The sequence below is a fragment of the Lepeophtheirus salmonis genome, chromosome 12 (assembly GCF_016086655.4).
Source record: "Lepeophtheirus salmonis chromosome 12, UVic_Lsal_1.4, whole genome shotgun sequence".
In the NCBI taxonomy this organism is placed as follows: domain Eukaryota; kingdom Metazoa; phylum Arthropoda; class Copepoda; order Siphonostomatoida; family Caligidae; genus Lepeophtheirus; species Lepeophtheirus salmonis.
In genome coordinates this window covers 10509187-10524117 of record NC_052142.2, presented here as the reverse complement: position 1 = coordinate 10524117, position 14931 = coordinate 10509187, and the positions used below count along the sequence as shown (strand labels likewise).

General features: G+C 30.0%; 1 protein-coding gene across 1 annotated transcript; it reads right to left on the bottom strand.

Moving 5' to 3' along the window:
* Positions 1–566: 566 nt before the first annotated feature.
* On the bottom strand, positions 567–6642 carry LOC121126639 (NAD kinase-like). Its single transcript, XM_040721948.2, is given in 4 exon segments — positions 567–1830; positions 2794–2939; positions 2941–3303; positions 6413–6642. Coding segments are annotated over 4 exon segments (1299 nt in total). The 5' UTR covers positions 6556–6642; the 3' UTR covers positions 567–1183.
* Positions 6643–14931: the final 8289 nt, after the last annotated feature.

Genomic DNA, 14931 nt, shown 5'->3' with positions numbered 1-14931 from the left:
CTAAAATTTGTTAGAAAATTTAATCAATGTTCGATTTTGAGAAAAATTATTCTAGTTTCCTTTTGGGTTGATGTGTTAAAAGGCTAATAGAAATACAAGGTTATACCATAACGCATGTACAAGTGATGTTTGACTTCCACCAAGCTTTTAATATCGGCGTCATAGTAAATGAGTTTTGGAAAATAAAAAACCCTCTTGAGATTGGCAACTAGAAAAAGCCGCTATACGACATATTTTAAATAACTCTTTCAACAGTAAGCCAACCTGTTTGAGCATGCGCGGTTCCCTTTAATATGAACAAAATTATTATACTTATAACTTCTTATTATAAAATAAGTAGCTAACTTCTTCGACAATCACTATCCATAGTTAAAAACTCAAGAAAGAAAAAGTAAATGCCCACTATATGTTATCAAGTTATAAGATATTTAGAATAAGATAAAAACGTGATATTGGTCTTTAATCGACTTCGATTGTAATTAAAAAAAATATATATATTAGTGGAATGAGATATTAAGTAATAAACTTTCAGTATAACTTATTTGTTCAATAAATCGGTTGAGCAATTTTTAAATGAAGACTTCCATTTTTTCTTATATATTCACTCGAATACTTGAAATTCAAAAGTTCAATAATAGTTATATAATTGTGATAAAAACATTCAAAATGAAAGGTATCAAAAGTCAACTTATTAATAGCTAAAACATTGCTTTTCTAATAAATTCATTTACTAATTGAAAGTAACAATATATAAATACATGACATAATGAAATTATTATCTTGTCAACAGATTATTACAATTTTATGTATCCGAAGGAATATAAATAGTTCTCAAAAGCAAATAGGTATGGTTTAATATATTTATAAGAAATGAGAACTAAAAAGAAAATTATAAAAATAAAAAAGGACGCCGTTTAGTTTAATTTATTCGTCCATTTACCCTTACATTTAAATAGGAGACAAACTCATTGATTTTAGTTGATATTTTATAATTATAATAAGGTGAACAATGAAAACTTATCCTACATTATATTATGATAAAACATTATGCACCATTACTTATATAATCTTAACTGAAACACATATGAAAAAAAAAAACCTATTTATATATATATTCAATTAAATAATTGTATTATATACAATCCAGTGTAGATGTGATGTTGTACAACCTAATGTACTATAATTAGGAATCCAAGACTTCGTCATCGTCATTCTCTTCAACTGATTCATCATCAAACACCCTCTGTTTTTTCCTTACATTCCATTGAAGACATTCAGCGAGGCTAGCAAACCAATCAGAAATTTGATCACGGGCACAAATAGATGGTACAGGATATATAGATGTTGTGACTCTGAGACTATCTCCATGACCAAGTTCCTGACGACCACGTCCATCAAATGACATCCAGGCAGTACTACGACTTCCTGGAGAAACACGAACTTTGAGTTCTACACCAGCAGGTAGTACTATAGGACGAAATGAAAGTGAGTGGGGACAAATCGGTGTAACCATGATAGCAGGAACAGAAGGGTGTATCATAGATGCTCCAGCAGCTACAGCATAAGCTGTAGAACCTGTTGGAGTGGAAATAATTAATCCATCCCCTTGAACAGAGGTTATCAGTTTTCCATCTAAATATAAATCTATATTAGATAGATATGGAGATGCTCCTCGATCAATAACTACTTCATTTAAGACTAATAGGTTTGTGGTTGAACTATTATTTTCGTTTTCATAATCAGTTGAGGAATTGGTGGTATTGGACGTATTATTCGATGAAGAAATCACAATACATCTTAGCCTACTTCTTAACGTTAAAGCAGCGTTTCCTGAAACATGAACTACGTTTTAGAATGTATTAGATAAACGAAAGATGTTTGATAAAAAAAAATCTACAAAACTAAGAAGGAAATTTAGAGTAATAAATTTCAATTAAGTAAGGAAATAAATTGCTAAATTGCACAAAATAAACCAATAATCACCAACACGCGAAAAAAAATCCTTTTCATTCTCTCTTTATTCCACATAATTTTTGTGTATACTCATATAAATTGTATATTTACTATAGTATTACTTTCTATGTTTAATATGATATGTTTACATAGATCTCACTAAAAAAAACAACTAAATATACATGTAATAAAGTATTTAATAAAATATATAACCTGATAAATTACTATCATAATATTTCTCAGACAAAGATGGAAAAATATTATAACTTCGTATTACTATATGAAAATAGAATGGCAAATTATCTGTTGGATTGAAATTGGATATATGCTGATAATAAAGTTAATTACTTTTTTAATTTGCATTTAACTGATTTTCTAACACACAATTCTAAACGAAATAAAGATAAGGATGACAAGGATAACAACAAATAAACATACATCTATTAGTATTATAAATAACTTTTAATGCTAAAATGTATATTCTTTAATTAAAAGACAGTTTACGTTATGTCCAACATCTTACTAGCAGTATCAAAAGCTAATGTTGATTTTACATTTATAAATACTCAAGTCAGATTAATTTATTTTACAAAAACCAAACACACACTGCTACGTTTACAATAAGTGAATAAATCTGATATGACAATTAACCCAACTATTATAAAAATTTAAACACACAAGACGCTTAAAACGATTTTATTTTTTTTTGACGAGAATAGATTACCCCACACAAACAATAATGTTCTTTTATAATGAAAATATCTATTTCTTTTTCTAGATATATATATATATATATACTGGTATGAGAGAAACATTAAACATGTACTTAGTAAAAAATACCTTTCAAGACATCAGAGATCTGTTCTTGGAATTCTTGGACTTCAAAGGGAGTAAGAAAGCCAAGAGAACCCAGATGAAATGCCATTACTGGAGGTACAGATTTTTGAAAGAGGGAAGAGGCATAGAGAAGTGTCCCATCTCCTCCAACATATAATGAAATCAATTTTATCAGTGAGATCATCTTTCAACTCATTGAATGTCATTAAACTTGAAGAAATCAGGCCAAAGCCTGAATGTTTGGTAAGAAGCGGATCTTGAAGAACTGTGGACTCAACATACACCACCATTTTTTTCTCGTGACAGAGATACCTCACAAGTTGAATAAAAGGACGGATAACTGAAGCGTCGCGTACTTTTTTAATTACGAGGACACTCAAAGGAGGCTTATACCATGTGAGCCGTTGCGAAGCCGGGTCCTGGATTGTCATCACCATAGCAGAGTTCTTTAAAATTCTTCCACATGGCCCAAATTGATGTATGGGACTAGGGGCGTTAAGAGACCGGGTACGCCTAAAATTGAGAAAAGAGACAAAGAGACATTCATCAATGAGACATTACGACATTACGACAATACGACATTAAGACATTAGCAATGAGAAATACAACACACTACAAAGTGCCCCAAGCCCCACGCCCCAATTATCAAATTAGCATAGAATGCATCTTGCAAGGATTTACGCTTTGCAAGGGATCCCTTTTTTACAGATGCTACTGGGACCCGATGAGTTGGAAAAGCTCTTTCTTGAACAAGTTGGATCCACTCCGTCAATCATTTCCTCACATTCCATACTTGAGACAACGAGGAGCGAAGAGAAGTCTATTCATACGTCAACCCTCAACTCTCAGCTACAATTTCCGATTAGGTCCTAGAACCAACTCCAAGCAAACAAACAGGCAGTAGCAAAAAACATGAGCAGAATAAACCCGACGGGTAATGCTGATTCAGATAAAAGATAAAAGAGAAGATTCTCATTGTCATTTGTCCAAGATCAAGTTACTATTTTATTCTCATTGGCCAACATTCTTTTAATTCTTTATTTTCCTTTTCTCTTAGGTTCAATATAGACAATAGAATAATATTACATGGAGTTTCACAATAAGAATCAACGAAACCTATTATAAACAATATCCAACCTTCTCAAACTAGGGATCGAAATATTCTCGTAATTGTGGTGACGTCTGAAAGAATGTCATAAAAATATGGTATCTTATAGGTAGGCATGAGATTTTTATAAGAGCGCGAGGAGAAGGCTGGAGCGATACTTATGGTATTTCTGAATTAGGACCCATTAATATCAGCTACCTGTTATATGATTTGGGAGGGAGAAAATTAATTACTCCTACAAAGAGGAGAACCCTCTACATTTAAAAAAGCATTAGCACATTGAAAATATTATAATTATATTTGAACTCGTATATATCTATTTTATTATATACTTTTAAAAATCACAAGAAAGATAGTAGTTCACTTTTGAGGGAGAAGTACGGCCTATTAAATAATGAACAAAAATAAGAAAGAGCACACACCAATGTTTTTCAGTTTTTAATTGCAAAACTTAGTTTTTTATTTACTAATAATTGGGGTGGAGCATTCGGGAGTACGCAAGGAGAGGGCGGGAGCGAGACATCACGACTAACTTTTTTATCCCCTTTCAACCTCGACCGACATAAGGAAAAGGAAAAATTGGAAAAAACATATTCTAGAGATATTCATAGAGTTACGTCGACAGCAAATAAGTTTTCATAGCTACCACATTGTTTTTTGATGTCTTCGAAAGAATTACTTAACTTTTACACGCCGATTGGGCTCATTTTCCCTTCATTGAACATGATGTAGTAATAAAAGCAACTTATTACCTTAAAATGACATCTTTTTTTCTTTTTTTTTTGATAAACATACAATGTATTCTATCTTCTGCTATTTTGGTCAGTTGTCTAATTCTAATTTTAAGCAGCTTAACCTACATATTATGAATTGAAAATGATAAAAAAATATAAAGTAAACTCATATGGCAAATTATACATAGCTACTATTGGGGCAGGGTGTCTATGGAATTATATATATTTTTTTTTTAAGGGGAATCATAATCATCACTTTTCTTGATACACTTTATTTTCTTAAATTATGAAATTGTTTACATAGTGTATAAATAAAAAATAACGACAAGATCATTCTCCCTAATCTTTTGAAATAATATAAGATTCCAACAATTGATCGAATAAATCTAAATTAACTAATTTGAAATTAATTGCAATTCTAATATCATGTGGAAAAAATATAGGCTATATAATAAATCGAAATGGATTTCAATATACCATACAAAATAAGGAGCATCTAGATATCATCATATATGAATGAAGGTTAGTAGAAATACACGGTTAGACCATCATGTAATTGGGCTTGCTAGAATTTTCAATCTGATGTATTGTACGAACTGCTGGGCAAGACAGACAGATTTGGACAAGACACGCAGCCACTCATAGTATATGACGTCACTATTGCTATAATTTTCCATTTAATGTATTGTACCGACTACTGGGAAATAAAAATAGATTTTGACAAAACATGCAACCACTCATCTACTATGTCATCAAACATAAAAACATGGTGGAAGTCAAACACGCGTTATGGAACAACCTTGTATTTCTATTAACCTTATATGTATTAAATATTCACATTCTATGATGAAAAAAAATATAATATTCATAAAAATTATGAGTCAAGAGTATTTAATTCACAAATCTTGTAAATTTACAAAAAATTGTAAAAATATTAATATTTTCTTCTATTGCAAATAAATCTGAGGGCTCCAATAGAAATAGTTTTTAAATTTTTATTAATTGTATCAAGAGAAAGATAGATGTTGTCTGTCGTCGTTGCCTTATTAAGTAGACAGAAAATAATAATTTCTCAAAAAAAAATTTAAGAAGTGAGAAGAAATGTTAGTCACTTTTCTCAAACTCTTCGAAATGTCGTTATATGCAAAAACTTCGATTTGTTTTACTTTACGCTTTTGATTATTGAAGAAACCGTTTCTCGATCAAAATTCTGTAATCAGTTTTGGTTAAGCCTAAATGTGTTATAGTGGGAAAACGTTTTCTTTTTTATAATAACTTAGTCCGTTTTGGAAAATAAAAATAGTAAAGGTATTGTTTGGAATGCGGACCAATTTTGACAAAAATAATTAATGTATTAATATTATGAAAATCATTTATGAAACAATTTTAATAAAATTCGAATACTTTAAAATATATTTTTACCGTTTTGGGGCAATCGCTTCATATACACAGAATTCATATTTTTATCACATAAAATATTAAATTAGGCAGTTAATATAAAAACATATTCTATCTCAGAATATTCCTTTTTCGAAAAACAAAAGACCCTAAATAATTAGTATAATGAAATTAATCTTCCTTGTCAATTTTTATGTTCTTATTATATGCTTATTTGAATCGTGAAATATATGATCAAATGAATATTTTCATATCAAAAATACATATGTGGGAATGCCTTATCCAACAATTATATTTGAGACAACATTAATTTCTCAATTCTGATAAAATACTTTATAAAAATGGCTTTTATTTACATTTGTACCTGTTTCATTTTTCTCACCTGAATCCTTGTATTTTATCTTTTAATTTCTGATGGGATGTAGTATTCATCGGCTTGGGCGATAAATCATAGGTTTCATCCTCAATATTAGTAAATGAAGTATTAGCTAAGCATTTCGCCAATTCAAGAGTACTTTCTTCCATAACAATAAACTCAAAAAAATTGAATTACTTATAAATATAAAATTGTGGCACTACCTTAAAGATGATAACACTACATCTGCCAATAGTACTTATAATATTGTAGACATTTTATTGAAGTCTAACGCTCCCGCTCTTTTGTTAAGCACTAAATATTTCACGCCTTATTTTGATGGTGATTCATAAATTATTATTATGGTTGTAATTCAATATTGAGGATTTCAGAACATGGATTATAAGTTTTTAAAAATTGAGAACATTTGACAGAATAGATTATTTTTACATAGCTTTATGAAATGATTAAAGATTCATTTTTCTTTTTTTTTATTGAAATAATTAGGTCCTCTAGCCAGACATGTTTTACAATTCCTAGAAATATACTTTCAAATAGATGAATTAAAGTCACATATAACTTTATTATCTTTATCATTTGCTTAAAAAATATAAATACGCCGTTGTTTATTTTCCAATGACGTCAGATGTGGAGGATGATATAAATTTATATCTAAAAATTATTGTATTACATATATAATTATGACCTCTTTCTAAAATGATATTAAGATGCCGGAATCAATTAGTGAGGGGAAGGGGGGTCAGTTTAAAAAAATTGAGTTTAAGGAAAAAAGAAAAAGATCAGTTGGTACGAGAAAGAGTATCAGTTTTATCATTATTTATTGTCCATAAGAAGTAGGTCATAGAAACGCTATCTTATATAATTCATTCGCACTAAATATGTCGGACAAAACATTAGTTTCAAATACTTATATTATTTCAAAGGTAACATAGGGGAACAATTGCATTGGCAAATTTTGTACAAATGAATTGAAACCAATATCCAATTTATCTTTGATGGCAGAATCCAAAATTGAACTCAGTTTTTTTCTCATTCATCTGGCTTCTGAAATATCTGTGATTATAGTAATTCAGCACTATTATTGGTCAGAGTCGTTTTTACCCTTAAAACAATCACCAAATTAAAAGTAAGATTAATAGAACTATTTAAAAATGTTTTTAATGAGTAAAAATATTAAGTACCTTGTTCTGAACTCGAAATATGGTGAAAACCCACAGTCTTCTTTAGACCCTTATAACTTATTCATCATCTATAAGGAATATCATAGCTTAAATTGTAGAAAAATGTTCCATGTTTAGGATAAGTTACACATTGTCGGACACATCCCAGAAGTGTTTACTTTATATAGACATCTTGGGTTATATTTTGGATTTTTTAAATAAAATAATTGACAAATATGTTAGTAAAAAGTATGTATAAGAATACATAAAGAATTTGCAGTAAAATGACTAATAAAAAAATGCTTGGATTTCTTTCAATGATGTAGTGAATAACTTTCTGGAGAACCACAAAGCAACTGTCTACAAAGAGTTAATAAAAAGATTGATGGCGAACCACAGAGCCACGGGATATTAGATGAGTATCAAAATTAATTTCCTTCATAGCCATCTAACAAGCTTTTCTGATAATATGGTTGATGTAATTAATGAACAAGGGAAAATATTTCATCAAGATTTAATGATTATGAAAAAACGCTATGGTGAAAGATGTGAAGTGCATATGCTGGTAGTCTATTGCATTAACAGATAATGTATTTGAGGTAAACATACAAAAAAAAAACACAGCCTTAAATTACGAAATAAAAATAATCTATTTTTAAATAAATATATATTAAATATCTGTGTATATTTTAAAAATTATATTTTGCGTTGTTATTATTTTATCTGAGATATCCTTATCTCATATATATCTCATTATAATAGATTTTTTTTACTTATTAAATAAAATATAGTTACTAAAGATAATTTAAAAAATGATAAATGCCTTTCAACTAGTGATAAAATAGATATGTTGATTTGGTCAATATCAAACCATACCCCCTCTTTCAGACACTACAATTATAATTGAATAAAATAAGAGACTGGATTTGGCATATGTAATTATAATAATGTAAAAGATTAGGTATTATCAGAAAATGAATATCATACATAAGCTACATTCATAAAATTTAAATATATTAAAAACAATGAGTAAATAGAGTGCCAAATTTTGAATTTTGTTGTGCTTTTCCTTTGCTTTGATCAATTTTCATTAATTAATGATGGAAAGACATTAAGTTATTTTAGAATTAGACAAAATAAAAGATACAAGTTATATTATTTTCAACAGGAGATGTTCGGTTTCTGATATATACGGGGATGAGGATGGGATGAAATTTATTCTAAGAAGTTAATTAGTGTTGTGTGGGTCCTTATTTATTCAGTCCACTCAAGTCCAATCTTAAGGGCTGTCTCTAGGACTGTTGGATCTTGGGACCGGCCCTTAAATCTCGGTTTTCGGATTTTTTCATAAAAATGTCGATGGTTTATTAAGCCAAATTAGATATATGATATATTTATTATGATTATTGCATATATTATTCTAAAAATATTCCTATTTTTATTATAATATAATCTAATACGAATATATATATCTTTTAACTTAGTTATATAATAATTTATTATATAACGGAATAATTTAAAAAAAAAAAGGAAAAATAACCTCAATGCCATCACAAGGGGTCGATTTTATCTTCCCCTTAAGGACCTTACAAGTGGGATTGGACTCAAAGTGACTATATATATAGGTGAGGCAGCAAGGAAATTCTACGCTTGTATTTTTTTCGTGACCGGAAGTAACGCTCTGTACAGTTTCGCCCCGGGAAGTTCTGCCCTAAGAAGTTTCATCCTGCAGAAGTTTAATCCTAGAGAAATTTCATCCTGCAGAAGTTTCACCCTCATACATGTATTATAGCTAAGGTTGATAATTTTGATAAGAATACAAAAGCGTCCAACGACAAGGGAAGAAATACGTATAGTATCATTGACAAAAATATTAATCCTCTTCCTCTATCAAGAACATTATCAATTATTATTATTCAATATTAGTATAAGGATCGTCGACAGAGAACTGAATTAAATGCTTAAATTAACGTCTCCTTCTTTCTGGATTTCTAGAAATGGAGGCCAAGGAATTTGGAAATACTTTCCGGACGAGAAACAGCTGGCTTGTTGGATTTGTTGATATGAATGTGCCTTTAGTCCACCGTTTAGAATTAAACGCCACTCATTATCCTCATCTCATATCAAGAGCATGGATAGTCATCTAAAAAATCAAGTTAATGATGAATACATCAAGTCAGACTTTAACTCTGATCTCACAAAGATGCTTATTGCATGTAAAATACCTTATCTATTGCCCTTATTAAATTATTGTATATTTGGTAATGATGTAATTTATAGAAATACCTCCATTGTAAATTGTGAAGTTGAGATTATTTTCACTATGTTAAGAGTCATCCACACCAAATTACGATTAAAGTTATCAGTAAAAAATATAAAACATTTACTAATTTCGAAATAGAACTCTGAATTTTGTACCATCTAACAGTAAGTATTCAATTTTTTTTTCAATTTAATAATAAAACATGATTCTATTTTAGCTAAAATTATCAAGAATTATGATACACAACTCATTAAATGTCAAAAATAAACTGCTTAAATGGTCACAACAATGGGGTTAGTAGCTTTGGACGGTTTGCAACTAGTTTGTCTGACACTAGTTTCTTCATTTAAAGACTTGGGTATGATGAGTAGGTTTTTCAATATTACATAGTCACTTAATATGACTTTTTTATCACTTAAGGATTAGTTATTGTTGATAAGCTCCAGGAAATGTCGTTCAGAAAACTCATAAATAGCAAAATCAACTATTTAAATGGTCACAACAAGGGGGGTAGTTGCATTGGGTGTAGCATTATAATTAGCAATTATGTTTATTCTTCATGATGATAGTATATTGTTATACAACATATGCAAGATATACTTTAATTTTGCAAATCATAATTCCACCTGCGTTGCTAGAAACCCATGAAAAAAGACACATTTTTTTCGGCATGATGATGATGCAGGTGAGAGAGCAGTAAGGGGAACTTGCTTTGCGGATGAATAGTACAATACTGAGGATAATTTGTTTAGAAGATGCAAGGATACCAACGTATTTTGTTCCTTCTTTATGTAATCTTTTTCAACCAATCAAATTCGTTCTTTTTCAACGATTCCAACAACTCTAGTAATGATAATCTTTTTGATTCAACTCTATGTCTGGTTTGTATTTTGTAACGTAAAGTTAGGACTGAATTCCGATGTCAGAACAATAAAATATTATTTGGTTTAATCTATTATTTCAATATTCTGTATTTATAATTTATTGTTATTATAGTTTATATGATTCAAATTGTTTAATTTTGTATATTTAACATAAATATACGATGGTTTAGTTTTTAGTATGAAAATTATATTTAATTTAAGACTTCTTTTTTAAACTTGGAACTTCTAATATATTTCGAAATACTCTACTTTGTCGTTTCATTAGTTACTATTCTGAGAATATGGTTCATAATAAATTGCAATTTCATGGAGTGTGACGTTTTCAAATCTACTGTAACGGATAAAAAACGTCTAAGTCAATTACACGTAGTATATCCTTATTAAAGATTTTGATAATAAATACTTCCGTTATACCCTCAAAATCATAATAAAGATAATCACATCAGTATTTTAAACAATAATACCATAAGTCTTCCCCCCGCTTTTTTCTTTACAAGATTATCAACTTTGATTATACCATAAATATATCTTCCGCATATAATTTAAGGTCTTCCTTTACTTCAACTTAATGCCCTTTGTAATTAATTATTAAACTATAGCATTTGAGTAATTAATATGAAATAATTGTTGTTTCTTATTATAATGAATTCGAACCGTTTTTTACCGGTGTACTTAAGCTGAGGGAAAAGAGGAAGAAGGAACAAAAATAAATAATTTTGAATGAACATAGACATACTAAGTATGGCTAGAGGGAGTACTTTAATTTTTCATGTTCTTAGTCTTTTACTCAGGAAGTTGTTTCACTTTTTAACATATACTGTGAGTATTTGTAATATTTTGTTGCTTGTTAAACACTTTTTGGCATGAAATGTTTAAATAAAATAGGATGAGACTTGTAACGATCATCATCAGAATCCCTTTGAGTTATTCCTACTAAGAAATATAAAATATTCAATTTCCAATATTTTGCAGCTAAATCAAGGTACCTTTTTTCAGCTTTTTTTTTTGTCATCAAATCTCAAGACGGATTACGATCAGGATCGACCGTAGCCCTAAGCTTCCAGTGGCTATTGAATAACGAAACAGAAACATTTTTGAGTATACCGCAATGGATTTTATAAATTGAAATATGGTCGTGCTTGGGAAACCCCTCATAAATCTGTCAAGAAGAGGAAGGAAAGGGTTTTTACGATATTGACCAGAATTATTCATTCTATTCATAACTAAGACTAAGATTTTGTACTGGGACGAATAATACCTCGTTAGAATATAATATAAATATAAAATCGCATATTTTATGTTGTTTTTTTTTGCATAATCTTTGAAAATGAACTATCAGTACTGGATCGAAAGAGGGGGGGGGGATCATGGAAACCCTCTTTCAGTATACCAATTTCCCTTAGGGTAGTTATTTCTATTACACCAATGTTTTGATTGAATTGCTGTTGCTACAGGGACGACTTTAATTTTACATGTTCTTGAGTCTTTTATTGCTATTAGATAGATTGGGTATATTATTATTTGGTTCAACATAAATAACAGAATAAATAATATACATAATATATATATTCTTTAAATTTCCCATCCCTCTTTACTATAATGAGAGTTTCATTTTCCATAATAATGTGAACTCAACCTTTTCAACCATCTCGCTGGCATTTCCCATAATTTTTGTGAGATGTTTTATAAGCTACTCTATAGATGTGGTTTGCCGTCATCCACAAGCTTTAGACCACCTCTTCTCGTTTATACCATATCTTTTACTCCACTTGTAAACATGAACTAACCAGATTGTTTGGTTATTATTAAAAATGTATTTGAAATGTACTCCACTTTAGGGTGGTGCTGTACAACATATGTCTAACTTATAGTCAATAACAATACAAAACAAATATTGAATTTGTGAGCTCCGAAGCAAATAATTGACTGCCTTAAATTGAAGTACTTTATACAGTTATAATTTTACTATACCAACTAAATAATTGGCTAGACAGTGGAAGAGGATCCCCAAATAGCTGAATTCATTACTACTGAAAATATAAAAGTAAAAAAAAACCATGTTTTGACTGCAGATTTCAAAAATATCTTCATACCATCAGGCGTAAACGTCAGTTATACAATAAGCCTGTCAAGATGCTCCAAAGACTCATCCAAAGATGATGCAAAAAAAATGAAGAAACTTCAACAATAGTTGATAAATGAAAAGATAATAACTATACCTGCATACGTATTACTTTTGCAATTGTAGAGCAATGAAAATGAAAACAAGCTTTATTACGATTTTAACAGAAGTATCCATTTTATTCATTAAGACTCTTACATCAATAATTTTAAGAAATTTAATGACTTCGACTCGGCGTAGTTATACATATTTGATCAAAAATATTCGAATCCAACTCCACACCTCTGACTAAGTCATCTAGCATTTTTGACTCTTTTTTCCTTACGCGACTTCTATTTAAATGATTTTATAACTGGATTGTACGAACTAACAAAAACAAGCATTTATAATTAAATAAGTTTACTAATAAACAAAACTCTATTTGAGTTAAAAAAACAAATAAAAATCAATAAATTTTACTTATAGGAGTCCAATGTAAACGATGGAATTACCTTTCAAGACCTAACAATGGAATGAAAAGATATGTTTGGATTTAAATCCTACATGACGCATTTTATGAAAATGAATGAGTTCTGAACCAATTTCAAAACTATATTTATTGCCCGAAATAGGTGAAGAAAGAGTAGAGGAAGATTGAGAGAGAGCCCACATTAAGGTGAGCACTCTTGTTGGTACCTTTTATTCAAGCTGCAGCTGTAAGAGTTGAGAGGCTCAACCATCCGAGCTTTGGCTTGATCCCCCCTCCCCTCCTCCTGGATGAGGACAAACAGGACGTGCACAATACCAGTTACTTAGTTTTGTCTATGAAAAACACGTCCTTGGGATCCTACGAAAGCCACCTGTCGTTCATGAGACAGCTTGGCTTCGACGGAGATCTTCTCGTCCTAAGAGAGATACATCCTGCTTGAGCGACAAGAAGAGGCCCAAGGACCTACTGGATTAGTGCTTCCTAATAGCATCAAGAAGCCCTGCTTAAGCTGTAACACGTAGAAATTGTACAACCGGATCTGTTGTAGAGGCCCTGTTGACCAATCTGAGTCATTGATCGGATCACTGATGGAGATCTATTGGTTCACTAAGAAGTTGAGGATGCGATTCCTGGTGCCAGATCGGTTGTGCTCCTTATTGGTAGAGGTCCTTCCCGAAACGCCTCCCATCAGCAAGCTTCGGCACGATATGATAAATTAAGACTTCATCTCATGATTATTTATTTGTTTGTAGACTTTCTTCTTCTTTTCTCACATCAGAAGTATAACGGGTTTTAAAGAAGTTGGTTCGAATTCTTTATAAAAAGGTGCAACATTGATGTTTGATATGTGCTATTTTAAAATGCAATCAAATTGAATTAAATGCTCTCATTTTACCCTAATGAATACAAAAATGCATTAAATGTCTTCAATTGGGGGGGCAGACTCATTTTAAATCTTAAATTATATGTGGATGATACATTTATGCTATTATAGATGTATCAGGGCGAAACTTGAACAGGGCGAAACTTCCCAGGGCGAAACTGACCGGGGCGTAACATCCTAGAACTTGTTTTTCACTATCAAGACAAGAAGGAAAATTTAATTAAAATTCATTTATTGTAGAAAATGGTAAACTTAGGACCATGCCAAAAAGTATAAAAAGCAAAAATATTTACCTTATATTTATAGTAATATCTATAAAAGTAAATTCTTTCCAACACTCATTTCGATTGTTATAAAACTTGACGATACTTTGTAGAATAGTAAAATCTATTTCATAACTAATTATTTAAAAAGATTAACATAAATTTGCATATTAATAATAATGAACTATCTTTATGTAAGCTTATATTACTATGTTTTATTTATACTATATAATTTGCCATTTTATTACATGATATCAGAGTGGTGAATAAAAGAATAGCAATATGTTAAAATTATAGCATATATATTTTTTTTACATACATACACGAATAATAAATATTAATTTGTAAATTGACACATCTGTCTAAGTTTTCTCAGATTAGCACTTGTGTTCTTCAGTTTGAGCTTTTTATTAAGGTTATTTACTCTAATTCTTGTTCTTGTTTTCAAATGATGATTTCTTTAGGTCAGTTAGGATATAAT